The sequence below is a fragment of the Lygodium microphyllum genome, chromosome 8 (genome assembly GCF_053477565.2).
Source record: "Lygodium microphyllum isolate KBCC chromosome 8, Lygodium_microphyllum_v1.1.10, whole genome shotgun sequence".
Taxonomy (NCBI): Eukaryota; Viridiplantae; Streptophyta; class Polypodiopsida; order Schizaeales; family Lygodiaceae; genus Lygodium; species Lygodium microphyllum.
In genome coordinates, this window is record NC_141142.1 from 89,719,134 (window position 1) to 89,732,850 (window position 13,717).

The window sequence follows — 13,717 nt, forward strand, 5'->3', positions numbered from 1 at the left end:
GGGACTTGTATGTGATAAAACAAAAGTATTTCTAGTTAGATTTCGATATGTGAAATGACAATAATTATATGATTTGTGATTCGTGGAAGCATTCCTCAATCATGTAAAAGATTAGGTGACTAATAAAATAGAAAAAACTTTTAATTGATCTGAGTATAAATAAGAAAATATTTTTCATACCTTCCCATTATTCAATATAGACAATGGTTTTAGTTACATGTGTATATTCGTCTTGGGCCTTGGCATACATTGAGTAAAAATCAATTTCATGTGGATAGTGAAAATATGATGTTAATATCTCAAATGTTTGCTTTCAAGTGATACCACTTTAGATTGGTCACCTGTATCAAGAAAAAAATGTGTTTGAGCAGACAATAAATACACAAATTACTTTTCCTAATGAGTTTAGAACAATTGACATCACATGTCACTCATACAAGTATCATCATATGGATTTACTCATGACTGGAGAAGAAAAATTTTGCAAACAAAAACAATCCAATAATGGCCAATGTCATATCTTCTATACAAAACAACTTTTCTTTTGGATGTTTGTCACAATGATAGGGCATATGTAGCCAAAGTCATCAAGGCTCATAAAGACACAATGTTACTTTTAGTGATTTAGACCAATATTTCAAGCTTTTTCTAAAATGTGGCAACACGTGATATGTTGTATTGAATTAGTCAACTTCACAAGAAAGAATTAGTCAAGTGGCTAGCTAAAAGGGTTTTGATTTTCAATCATTCAATTGGGTGGTTGTAAGAACTTTTGCTTTTAGTTTCTTGCATTCACATGTAGAGTTCTTCTCTATTTAATGGTTTTATATGTAGACATCATTTTCTCTTCTTGTAAAGCATTTAATGATTTTATATGTAGAGATCATTTTCTCTTCTCATAAACCACTCGTATATTTACTTAATCCTTTTTATCAATCATATTTTTAAAACTAATAATAAGAACTAATTTTTACATAGTCTCACTCTAAATAGAGAGACAATAGCTGATTTTGGGTCTTGTTATAAGTTCAAAGTCCTTTTTGTTACAACCAAAGGAATGCTATGTGATAACTTAGCATGGGCAAAGCCATGCCTCTTAAATTATCATACCTAAGTATAAGTTGCCAAAACTATATAATTTCTTGTGATAGACTGAAGCTTTTCCTATGGATGGCACAATTTAGTGGGATTGAGGAAATCCTAGCTTCTTTCATCAAAGTGCAACAATGCAAGCACTCAAGGTATCATTCGACATGGGATTTTCAAAAGAGAAAGGGACACAAATAAGAAATTTGTGAAGAGTTATAAACCCTTCCATTGGTTTCCATAAGAGAATTCAAAAAGCTAGTCATGCATATTCCATATTTTATATTGGAAGGTCACTCAATGTTGTATCAAGTATGATCTGTTTGTGTTACAAAAATACAATATGCACTGAGTTGAATATACTTGTGAGATACTTGATATTAGGAATAAAAATATGTGTGATGCATTGTGTGTGTGTGTGTGTGTGTGTGTGTGTGTGTGTGTGTGTGTGTGTGTGTGTGCACATGTGTACATGACTAGGCTTTTGAATTAAGAGACATGTATGTATCATTGATTGATGATGAATTCAATGACTCTTTCTCTCTCATTGTTGGTGCATTCAAGGACTCTCACCTAACTATGACCCTTGTTACTATAATTGTGAGTGATCTTACGCATACACACACACTCTCTCATATTAACAATGTATTCAAGGACTCTCATCTAATTGTGTCCCTCCTTATTGTAATTGGAAGCTCTCTCTCTCTCTCTCTCTCTCTCTCTCTCTCTCTCTCTCTCTCTCTCTCTCATGTCTACATGTACGTCTGACCCCACCCCCCACCACCATAACAACAATCCCTCCCCCCTCCCCCCCCCCGGTCTCTCTCTCTCTCTTTCTCTCCCCCACCCTTATGTACGTGTTTGTGCATGTGTGTGTGTACCAAGGGCCTCCACCTTGCCATAATGTCATATGTGATATATCTCCTCAATACTCTTGTACCATCCTTCCTTGGATTCTTGCACCAGAAGCTTAGAAACTATCTAGAAGCTTAGAAACTATCTAGATGAACATCATGTAGAGTTGGATGCATTGTTGAGGGGTTGATCCAACACTATGAGCTAGACTAGCACTAGAATAATGGTCTTAATGCATAATATCATATCTCCCATACAATACAACTCTTCTTATGGGTCTTTATGATGATGATAAGAAATATGCGGCCAAAGTCATCAAGGCTCACACGATATGATTTTAACGATTGATTTGGTTTGTGACACGTGTTACCAAACCCAAGCACACACACACACACACACGTATCTACCCATATATTTGGCGAGGCGATATTATTTGGAGTGCTGAGTTGCGCTTGTGCGATCACCATACACGCGCGCATCTATCTGTATATTTGGCGAGGCGAGCGGTAAGAACAAGACATGTATTATAGATGTATGAACTGAATCACTGTGTGTAGTTCATAAATCGTCGACTCTCTCGATACTCAATATGATTCCCCAGATCATCACAACACAATATTGATGGATAAGTCCGGCGTCATGAGTGATGGATCGGGCCGCCTCCTCTCCACTCTGCTCTCCGTCGTCATCCTCATCAACCTCGCCTTTGTGAGTTCACGAAACGACTGCTACTCAGACTGTTGTTACTTACTATTTTGATTTGTTCCACGACGATGAGCCCCTTATAACTCGTTGCCAGTGGGCCGATGACGGCGACAGTAATAAGGCTATTACAGCTTGCAGAGTTCTTCAATGGGCTCCTGCCATAAGCTCCCTGCCGTAGTTTTAGATCATTTTCTTGTTAGATTTATCTTGCCATGACTTTTATTCATTTTTGTAACCAACAAATACCAATCTATACTATTAGTTAAGGAGAGCTGGGCGGCTGCCACGCGTCCAGCACCCGCCCCCCTGGCAAAAATCGCGCTCGCCTTCGCGCCGGGGTGAGTCTAGGCGCGGAGCGCCTAGTATAAAAGTATAAACCGTGGAAACACGTGCTCATATTTCTGGGGTGGTCGTTGGTTCAAGTCGCGCTAAATGCTTTACTTAATGGGATACATATATTTACATGGTTTGCTCAATAAAAGCCCCACTTGAACATACAATTCCTTCCTAAGGTCATTGGGGACAAGGGACTTGGTAGATCATTTGCCCTGCGAGCTGTCCTCTCCACACCACACCAAGAATAATGCCAACTTGCCCTTGCCCACTTTCTCAACTAATAGTTCAAGGGGAAGCATCCTAGGGTACCTTGTGCAGTATATTATATGTTATTAGGACACGATATAGCCATCACAACTATCCTCTTAAAGCGAACCAAAGCAAATGCTTTACATGTTTGAACTAGCATATCAAGTGCTAGTCTTTGCATCAACTGCGAGTTGATTATGATTATATCATCTTTACAACTCCAATATCAACATATGCTTTGCATCCACGGAAATACATTCCATTATCCCCACTTGTAGCACACAATCATCTTCATTCTAACCTAGTGCCATGAGTAAAATTAAATATTGATTTATGTTTATGCTAAATAAATAGGTACAAGTTGATGGAGCTCAAAATGGAAGAACGAGCAACCATTTTGTACTCATCCATGGTGCAAGTCATGGGGCATGGTGCTGGTACAAGGTTATAACTATTTTACAAAGACATGGAAACAATGTGACTGCTTTAGATCTGACATCAAATGGCATCAACAAAGCGGTGGCAGACCAAGTCACTTCTATAGCACAATATGTGAAGCCTTTGATAGACTTTTTAGAAAGGAATATCACACGTGTTAATGAAAAGGTTTGATTTGGTTGTTAATTTTTAATGCACTTTCATTGTTTGGAGCCCTTATTTTACCCTTTGAATATGTATTTGATCACTTTTGTTTGATTATTAGTAAATTAGGTTATACTTGTTGGGCACAGCTTTGGAGGAGGTGTCATCTCCTATGCAATGGAGCATTCTCCAAGTAAAATAGAAAAGGCAGTATTCCTTTCTGCCTTTATGCCTAAGAACGGTCAAAACTTTATACCAATGGAAGATTTGCAGGTGCTACACATGAGTCTAAGATTTATACAAAGGGCATAGTAATGGTTTTCATGTTTTTTTGCATTCTTATGACACTCATTTCACATATGAAAAGCACATCACAACTAACTTTGCTATGGTCATGGGTCATGGTGATGAATCTAGATGTGCTTATGTTGCAAATAATCTAGGCATGTTGTCATGAAATGAACATGGTTAATGAAAGGTTGGTAGAGATCGTAAGAACTAAATAAGAAACTAGCTGAAATATGATTGCAATGGTTGTAGAGATTATCATGGCCCTAATTCATGTGATGGAAATTATTGTGATGATAATTAGAATTGAGTGGAGTCATTGTGTCATATCCCATCATCATCATCATCATCATTTTAGCTGATCATGCTTGTTTGATGTTTCTCTCGGAACTTTGTGAATTGTCTAGTTCCAAGGTGGGGTTTTCCTTTTCAATTATGCAAACGGTTCTTCAGCAGGACCTACATCATCTTATATAAATCTTGCAAAAGCAGCGGAATTCTTTTATAACAAAAGCCCAATCGAGGTAAGAATGTATTCCTTAGTACTTAAGTTGGAATCTTAATGTAATGTACAATGTGCTTAACCAACTAAAACAAATCTAACTCAAGGTCAATACTTCCTCACAAACCTCTCCCTTATGCAAGGTACACTACAAGAAAATAAAAAGCAAGTGTTGCATTTTTTGCTTTTCTTTGGTATGCCTACAATGATCTTTGTTGCCATCTAGACACACAACTAATTTTAGCTTGTATGAGACATATCATCATCTAGGTTATGTAGCTTTAGGTTGCTTATGGGCATAAAAAAACTTAATATCATGGACTCATGTGGTCAAATATCAATAAATTAAGAATTATTCGTAAAGTACGAAGCATGTCTTGAAAGAGCATGATAGTGCTCAAATGTACTCTACATGCTCGTGTGTTAATGCATGCACAAGCATACACCCATCCATATGCATACATGCACATATATAGAAAACCAAGAATTATTAACAAGTACCAAAGACTTCTACACTTTCTTAGTTGTTATGTGCCTCCAAAGAGAGAAGAAGTAAGCTTTACAGTTCCAAACAGTAAGGTAGCCATAGAACATTGGAAAAAGATAATGATATATCAATTTCAACCATAACTTTCGATGGTTAGTCCATTTTTTAAGTAGAGAGAGCATTTGTTTAGGAAAAGAAATGTACATAGACCAATCATAGTTTAATGAAATGTATTTACTTAGAACAAATTAGAATTTCACAATTACTTAGTAATTTTAAATAACATTGGGTTGCTACAAATACTTATCAGACTCTATGCACAAGTAGTATGTCCATGAAAATTTCTAATCTAGTTGTGGGACAACAAATGTTAGTTCAATTTTTATACTTTGCATATACCTTCAACCAACATTTGAGAAATTTTGATACTTATGCCTTCATGAGATTCTATTTTTAAAAGTGAAAATTGGTGCTACATTTACTAAGATGCATGCTAATTGTATGGAGAACATTGACCATGTATTCCTAAGGGTCAATATTAGTTTAGCATAAAGATATCGTAGTGAGGACTTAATTCATGAGTGACCCCCCTCAACTCTTATTCAAGGAAATTGTTTGGGTTGTACAAGGTTTAATCAATAAGTATGTTGTGCAAATATAGTTGATATTTTATTTTTGAATAAGAATTTGAATGATTCTTGATTTTGACAAAGGCATGCTAACCTGGTCTTAAAAAAACTACTTGACCTAAAAAATAGACTAATATATAAATAATGGGTGCTTTTTTGCAGGATATAAACCTTTCGTTCAAATTATTGAATCCCACACCTTATAGACCAATTATGCAGAATCTGACATTAACTCAAACTCGATATGGTAGTATCAAGCGGTATTACATAAAGACAACCATGGATCATATAATTTCACCATCTCTGCAAGCACAGATAATACAAAATAATCCTCCAAATGATGTGTTCACTATTGAAAATAGTGACCATTCTTCCTTTTTTTCATATCCAGAAGCCCTTTCTACTATTCTTAATTCCATAGCCAAAGATCAAACCTCTAAAAAGTAAAATAACCATCCAATATGTAATATCACTCTTCCAAATAGTTATGTTGTCTAACTATATAAATGAAAAATCTTCTCTAAAAGAAGACAAACCCCATGTTTATAAGGATAGAGGTGAGCACAATAATTCTCTTCATGTAGAGTTGGGATGTAAGAATGTTGACATTTACCAAATAGCATACATTGTAACAAAATGGAAGCACAAACACAATTGCCAAAAGAGCATTTACAGCTACATCTACCATCTCGTGTAAGATTATGAATAAACATCTAGATATGTAGGAGGAACTAACACTTACATAAATGTATACAAAAATCCAACCTTTCACATGCATCTAAAATTGATTGTAAATGCAAAACAAATCAAAATTACATGTGCTCTAATTTTGGTAGTTCTTTCCTAAAAACAAGAAGAAAGTCACACATGACATAGAACTTATGGCACATACACACATGCACATGCATGTGCACACATGAAAAGTGGAGGCAATAAGATGATGTGAAGGAGCTTTTATAGTAGCAAAAGAAGCCTCTTCTTCAAAGATTCAAAGTATGCTTCCCTTTGTATGTTCTCATAATATTGTTTGCAAATTTTTCTTTTGAGCTTGTAATTTTGTTTGGAGCTTGAGTTCTCTATTATAGTTTTGTAAACGCCCCGAACAACGTAGTATGCTTAACAATTATGATATTTGCTTGTTTTCGAGATTTAATATAAAAGAGAATGAACACTTAAAGCTGAAAATGAAAATTACTCACAAAATTACAGCCATGAAAATGTAAAAGTAATGGAGACAAGATTGAGGGTTGAAGATGGGCAACCCCCCCCGAAGGAATGCATTTCTGCTCAACCCAAGTCCCTTAGGGAAGAGCTCAGTTACAATCAACCTGAGAGTGAGAAGAAGTAATTCTCACTCTCACAAGATCATGCAAAGATGTACAAACACACATGCATTATCTATTATGCAATGATAAGAACTGATTTCTTTACAGTATGAGAGAAGAAAAAGGGAAATTCAGCCTTTCTCCATTGTTGATCAGCAGTACATGGATAGGGCTTGCTTCTTGTAGCTAAAATGGAAGAAAGAGCTCGAGGAGGAGGTGTTGTAATGAATTTACAAGCTTGCTGTCCTGTAAAACAACAGTGATAGAAGAGGGAATATGGAGGAATTTGATAATGGAGAAGTGGGGGATGATGATGGGGATGGATGGGGCCAGTTTCTGGCTATCTGTGGGTGCTGCACATGAGTTTACAGCAAAGAAAAATGATGATGAATGAAGAAAAACGAGCTCTTATTTATAGGAGAGGGGAGAGCTAGTACAAAAGGGGAAAGTGGAGTAGCACAAGACAAGTGTCCAGCCACATGTCATGAGATGTGACAAGTGGTGGGATGTAAAATATTACACGGCGCAGCGAACAGAATCTGAGAAAGAGATAGAGAGTACACAACAGATAAGAGGAGAATCGGTAAAATTCTTTAACTCCAAACAACTGATACAAAGATGGCTCTGTCCACCCGTGCGCTTCCACTGAGTGAAGCTTAGATGGCGATCTAGACAGAAGATAGGCGAAGAGCTTAAGGCTAGCTGGAACAACAACTCTGACTGGGTGAAAGATGAGTGTCAGATGGCTGCGAAGGGGTTTAGCTTTTATAGCCCGCGTAGGTCGTTAGGTCGGCCTGCTGACCGACCTACCATATGAGCCTCCACTAGTCGGCCAGGGAATATTCCAGGGAATATTCCCTTTACCATCGGGCCGGGGGCGCTGCCCCCGGACCCCCGCCAGGGGGGCCGCTGGCCCCCCTGGGACCCCCCAGCCAGGGGCCGCTTCCGCGGCCCCCGGACCCCACAATAGGGGCCCCTTTTAACTCCCTTACTACGCAACTCAATGCAATGTGCCTCGAGTTGCTACCAGCTTAACCACTCTGTCTAACCCAAAGATTAGACCCACAATGGTCACCTTTTTGCCATCCGGTCACATAGACCTCATCTGATATACAAGTCAGGACTCCACCAATGTCCGGGCTCACACTTGGCTTCTCCTCATAATGGGGGCCTTACAACTTTGAGCACCATGGATCATTGGTAGTACCTAATGAGGGTGGGGCATTGATCATATCTAACACCCCCCCTCAATGTCCACCCATAGGTGAACTATCTCCTCGGCCCAATGCCGAGTCTCTGAAGATGAACTTGAAGCAGATCCTTCGTAAGTGCTTTGGTGAAGATATCTGCTCCATTCTCCTCTGTTGGACAGTAGACCAATTCCACTATCCCATCCTCCATCAAATCACGCACATAGTGATACTGGATCTCTATATGTTTGGTGCGTGCATGAAACACTGGATTTTTGGCAATGGCGATGCAACTCTGATTGTCACATCTCAGCACAGTTGGTTCTTCATCCTGCACTCCCATATGCCATAGAATCCTTCTCAACCATACGGCCTCACATGCAGCAAAACAAGCTGCCTTGTACTCTGCTTCGGTAGAAGACAATGCCACTGTTGGTTGCTTCTTACTAATCCAAGAGAAAATTCCTGAACCCAAAGAGAAACAATAACCAGAAACTGACTTCCTGGAATCAATGTCTCCTGCCCAATCTGAGTCACAGTTCCCCACAAGAGAAGTTCCGAAACTGTATGTGATACCATAGTCAAGAGTTTTCTTCAAGTATCTGAGCACCCGCATCCCAGTCTTCCAATGACTCTCATGAGGTTTGTTTGAGAACCTGCTCAAAACACCAACAGCAAAACTGATATCTGGTCTGGTGTTACACAAGTAGATCAGACTGCCGACCAACCTCCTATACCTCCCAATGTCTGCTAATGCTGATGTATCCTCGACGGATAACTTTGCATTCACCTCCATAGGTGTAGCTATCTCCTTGCACTCGGTCATGCCAAATGCCTTCAAGATCTCCCATGCATACTTCTTCTGAGAGATGAAGATCTTTCCTGGCTCTTGCCAGACTTCAATCCCCAAACAATAGTGCAGCAAGCCCAAGTCTGTCATTTCAAACTCAGAACTCAAAGCCTTTCGAGTTTGGTTGATCATATCTTCATAGTCACCTGTAATAAGAAGGTCGTCCACATATAGGACAATCACTACAGACTTTTTACCATCCCTGCAAACATACAAGTTAGCATCTGAGGCACATCTTTTGAAGTTTAGGTTTAAAAAGAACCTATCTATCCGCTGGTACCATGCTCTGGGGGCTTGTTTCAGCCCATACAATGCCTTCTTCAGTTTACACACTTTGTTCTCAGAATGGGGGGCCTCAAACCCTGGTGGCTGAGCCACGTACACCTCCTCCTTGAGGTCACCATTTAAGAACGCTGACTTAACATCCATTTGGTACACTGGCCACTTCTTGTGGGCAGCCACTGCAAGTACCGTGCGAATAGTGGTCATTCTGGCAGTTGGGGCAAATGACTCTTGAAAATCAAACCCTTCAACTTGTGAAAATCCTTGGGCAACCAGTCTAGCTTTGTACTTTTCTAAGGTACCATCAGCCTTGTACTTTACCTTCCAGATCCACTTGGTGCCAATAATCTTCCGCTTTGCTGGCCGATCCACTAGCTCCCAAGTGTCATTCTTCATTATGCTGTCATACTCCGCCTGCATAGCAGCCTTCCATGATGGATCTGCAAGTGCTTCTTCTAAGTCAGTTGGCTCCTTTACTTCTCTCATAATCTCAACCATCAAGGCCATGTTGACTATGTGAGCAGAAGCCCTCCTTTGCTCCTCTATTCTCTGAGACCTCCTTGGTCCGTCTGCCTTCTCCTCAACAGATGCAGGCATAGGATTATTGTGGTCATAGAGCTGCTTCACCCAGCGCGGCAATGGCTTTTCCGGTGGGGTGATGTCAGGTTGGTGAACTTTTTCCTCATCATCTGAAGATGATGCTTCCTCCTCCTTAAGGATAGGGATAGCTCTCGGGACAGGTTCATAGTGGACTACTTCTTCGCTTGATGATAAAGTGGAAGACCTTGCCTTCTCCTCCTCCACTGTATGCGGCTCCTCCTTGAACACCACATCACGGCTCGCGATGATCTTCTTTGCCTCTTGGTCATATAACTTGTAAGCCTTCTGCTCATCACTATAACCCAAGAAGATACATTTTCTGCTTTTTGGTTGTAACTTGTTTCTCTTCTCATCTGGAACATGTGCATAGCATTCACATCCAAAAATTCTGAAATGTGAAACAGATGGTTTCTTACCAGTGTAAGCCTCATGAGGTGTTTTTCCCTTGAGAGCCTTTGTGTAGCTCCGATTTAGAATGTAGACTGCAGTATTAACAGCTTCAGCCCAAAAATGGTTAGGCAATCCCTTGCCCTTTAGCATGCATCTTGCCATCTCCACAATGGTACGATTCCTGCGTTCCACAACACCATTCTGCTGAGGTGTGTGAGGCGTCGTCAATTGACGCTTGATCCCTTTGCTCTTGCAAAAGCCTTCAAACTCCTTTGAGTTGAACTCACCACCACCATCTGTTCTAAATTTCTTCACACTTTTCCCTGTTTCATTCTCAACAAGTATTAGCCATTCTTTAAACTTACCAAAAGCTTGAGCCTTATCACGAAGGAAGTACACCCACATCTTCCTACTGTAGTCGTCGACAATCAACATAAAATAAGAAGATCCCCCCAAGGCCTGTGTAGGCATCTTACCACACAAGTCAGCATGCACCAACTCTAGAGGAGCATGTGCTCTATTCTTGCTTTCTTGTGGAAATGCCTTTCTCTGTTGCTTGCCCATCATACAAGCTTCACATGGTTCCTTCAATTCAGTTATTGTAGGTAGGTGAGCAACCATACCTTGCTTTTGCATCTCCTTCAATACTACAAATCCGATGTGTCCAAACCTTTCATGCCAAAGCTTACTTGTGCCCACTCCAGCGGTGGCTGTAAGAGCACTTAGCTCATACAGGTTGTTCCTTCTTTCTCCTTTGCCAACAATTGTGCCAGCACTATCAATAATTTCTGCACCTGTCTTCTTGAACCTCACTTCATGACCAAGATCAGTTATGGCAGCAACTGATAAGAGATTTCTCCTGATTTCGGGAACATACAACACATTTGAAAGCTTTTTTACTTCACCATTTGCAGCAACAAAAGAAATAGTACCTGTGCCCGCAGCAGGGCATTTAGCATCATTTCCAACCGTCACAGTGATGGATTCTTGTAGAGGCTGCATAGAACTGTATAGACCTTTCTTGTTGGTCATGTGACGGGAGGCCCCACTATCCAACACCCAAGAGTCAGTGGTAGATTCTTCTTGCGCCGAGGAGCACACTTCCTCAATGGTCGCCATGAATAATTCCAACTCTGCTTCAGCCGTATTGGCTGTCTCTTTCCCTTTAGTTTTAAGGGTACCATTCTTTTCATCTGCCTTCTTGACACGACAATCTGCAATTGCATGTCCTTTCTTCTTACAGTAGAAGCACTCTCCTTGAAACTTCTTCTTGCCGCCCTTTTTCTTTTTGTCACCATCATTTTTGGTGGAGGAAACACCTTTGCCTTTTGCATTGGCAGAGAATGCAGCATCTCCATTGTTGCTTCCTTCTCGGGCTTTCAGCCTCAACTCCTCCTCCATTAATAATGCACAAAACTCCTCAAAAGTCAAAGCTTGAGGTCTCACCTGAGTATTAAGGGCAGTTACTAGTCCATCAAACTTTTGTGGACAAATCCGAAGACACCTCCGAGCTAGCTCTTCGCTAGTCTTTTGTATCCCAGCGCCAGCCATCTGGTCGCGCAGATTCTTAATCCGAGTGATGAATGCTTCAACCGTCTCTCCTTCAGCAAACTTCTCCGCTGCTAGTTGATTCTCCAAGTTTTGAATCCTTGTTTGGTTTCGTGTTTCATACTGACTCCTTAGTACATTCCAAGCCTCTGACGCTTTGGTTGTATGCTGAATCAGAGTCAAAACACTGTCAGAACAGCTTGTAACTAAGGCACACAATGCATCTGCATTCCTTCGTTTCCAAGCTCGTAGAAGATCTGCATTCGGAGGAATCATCACACTAGGATTTGATGGGTCGGGGGTAGGCTGTGGTTCTGCGTCAGTCCCCAGCACAGTCTCCAGAAGCTCATAAGAATCAAGGATAGTTGTAATTTTGAACTTCCACAAGGTGTAGTTTGTACCATCTAACTTGCCTTCGCTGAAGGTTGGTGGACGAATCCTCAGTGTTTGAATAGCCGGTACAGCAGCACCACCTCCTGCACCGCTTCCTGATGCGCCAGAACTGCTTCCCGGAGTCGACATCGTTTCTCTTTGCTGTTGAAGCCTTTGCCTCTTGCACGCTCTCCGATCTCTAGAGCCCCCTGGGCTCTGATACCATGTAAAATATTACACGGCGCAGCGAACAGAATCTGAGAAAGAGATAGAGAGTACACAACAGATAAGAGGAGAATCGGTAAAATTCTTTAACTCCAAACAACTGATACAAAGATGGCTCTGTCCACCCGTGCGCTTCCACTGAGTGAAGCTTAGATGGCGATCTAGACAGAAGATAGGCGAAGAGCTTAAGGCTAGCTGGAACAACAACTCTGACTGGGTGAAAGATGAGTGTCAGATGGCTGCGAAGGGGTTTAGCTTTTATAGCCCGCGTAGGTCGTTAGGTCGGCCTGCTGACCGACCTACCATATGAGCCTCCACTAGTCGGCCAGGGAATATTCCAGGGAATATTCCCTTTACCATCGGGCCGGGGGCGCTGCCCCCGGACCCCCGCCAGGGGGGCCGCTGGCCCCCCTGGGACCCCCCAGCCAGGGGCCGCTTCCGCGGCCCCCGGACCCCACAATAGGGGCCCCTTTTAACTCCCTTACTACGCAACTCAATGCAATGTGCCTCGAGTTGCTACCAGCTTAACCACTCTGTCTAACCCAAAGATTAGACCCACAATGGTCACCTTTTTGCCATCCGGTCACATAGACCTCATCTGATATACAAGTCAGGACTCCACCAATGTCCGGGCTCACACTTGGCTTCTCCTCATAATGGGGGCCTTACAACTTTGAGCACCATGGATCATTGGTAGTACCTAATGAGGGTGGGGCATTGATCATATCTAACATGGGACACTTGGAAACTTGTGTGACAAGTGTCTTGACACTTGTCTCTTCTCTATGGCCTTCCTTTTTGGGTTGAATACTGTCAAGAATAGAAACAACCAAATTTAGTAAGCACAGTCAGAGTACAGAACTTACTATTTTTAGAATGACATCCCTATTTTTTAGGACTAGCATTTTTAGGCTAATTCGAGGCTCCTAAATTTTAGGGACCTCCTAAAATTTAGGGATCTCCTAAAATTTAGGGACCCCCCCAATATGGGTGTCATATGAAAGCTTTTTCCGTGTACATCGCAAAAATGGTATCCGAATCTTCATGTGACTTTCCTATGCAAAGAAATGTGCATTTCAAGCTTTCAGCCCACACATGCACATTATACAAGCATTTCATGATCATGCCATCTTGTTGATTGTAACTGTTTGTTCTGGTGGATCTAGCCCACACTTCAAGGCATCAATCCTTTCTGTGTGCGAGTCTAATCCTGATA

At 41.0% G+C, this 13,717-nt stretch overlaps 1 protein-coding gene across 2 annotated transcripts; it reads left to right on the forward strand.

Annotated features, from left to right (window-relative positions):
* Positions 1–1,933: 1,933 nt before the first annotated feature.
* Positions 1,934–7,377, forward strand: LOC148032579 (putative methylesterase 15, chloroplastic). 2 transcript variants are annotated; one of them, XM_087683220.1, is made up of 6 exons: positions 1,934–2,447; positions 2,543–2,649; positions 3,586–3,837; positions 3,943–4,086; positions 4,509–4,625; positions 5,882–7,377. In XM_087683220.1, the coding sequence occupies exons 2-6, from the start codon at positions 2,563–2,565 to the stop codon at positions 6,164–6,166; spliced, it is 885 nt and encodes a 294-aa protein (XP_087539346.1). In that variant the 5' UTR covers positions 1,934–2,447; positions 2,543–2,562; the 3' UTR covers positions 6,167–7,377. The 2 variants fall into 2 exon arrangements, with proteins under 2 accessions (XP_087539346.1, XP_087539345.1); XM_087683219.1 differs by having other exon boundaries at positions 1,935–2,649; positions 5,882–7,376.
* The last annotated feature ends 6,340 nt before the right edge of the window (positions 7,378–13,717 follow it).

Coding starts and splice junctions, on each gene's coding strand:
- LOC148032579 (XM_087683220.1), top strand. CDS start 2,563: ATGGATAAGTCCGGCGTCATGAGTGATGGATCGGGCCGCCTCCTCTCC. Junction 3,838..3,942: donor TCACACGTGTTAATGAAAAG/GTTTGATTTGGT, acceptor TTAGTAAATTAG/GTTATACTTGTTGGGCACAG. Junction 4,087..4,508: donor TACCAATGGAAGATTTGCAG/GTGCTACACATG, acceptor TGAATTGTCTAG/TTCCAAGGTGGGGTTTTCCT.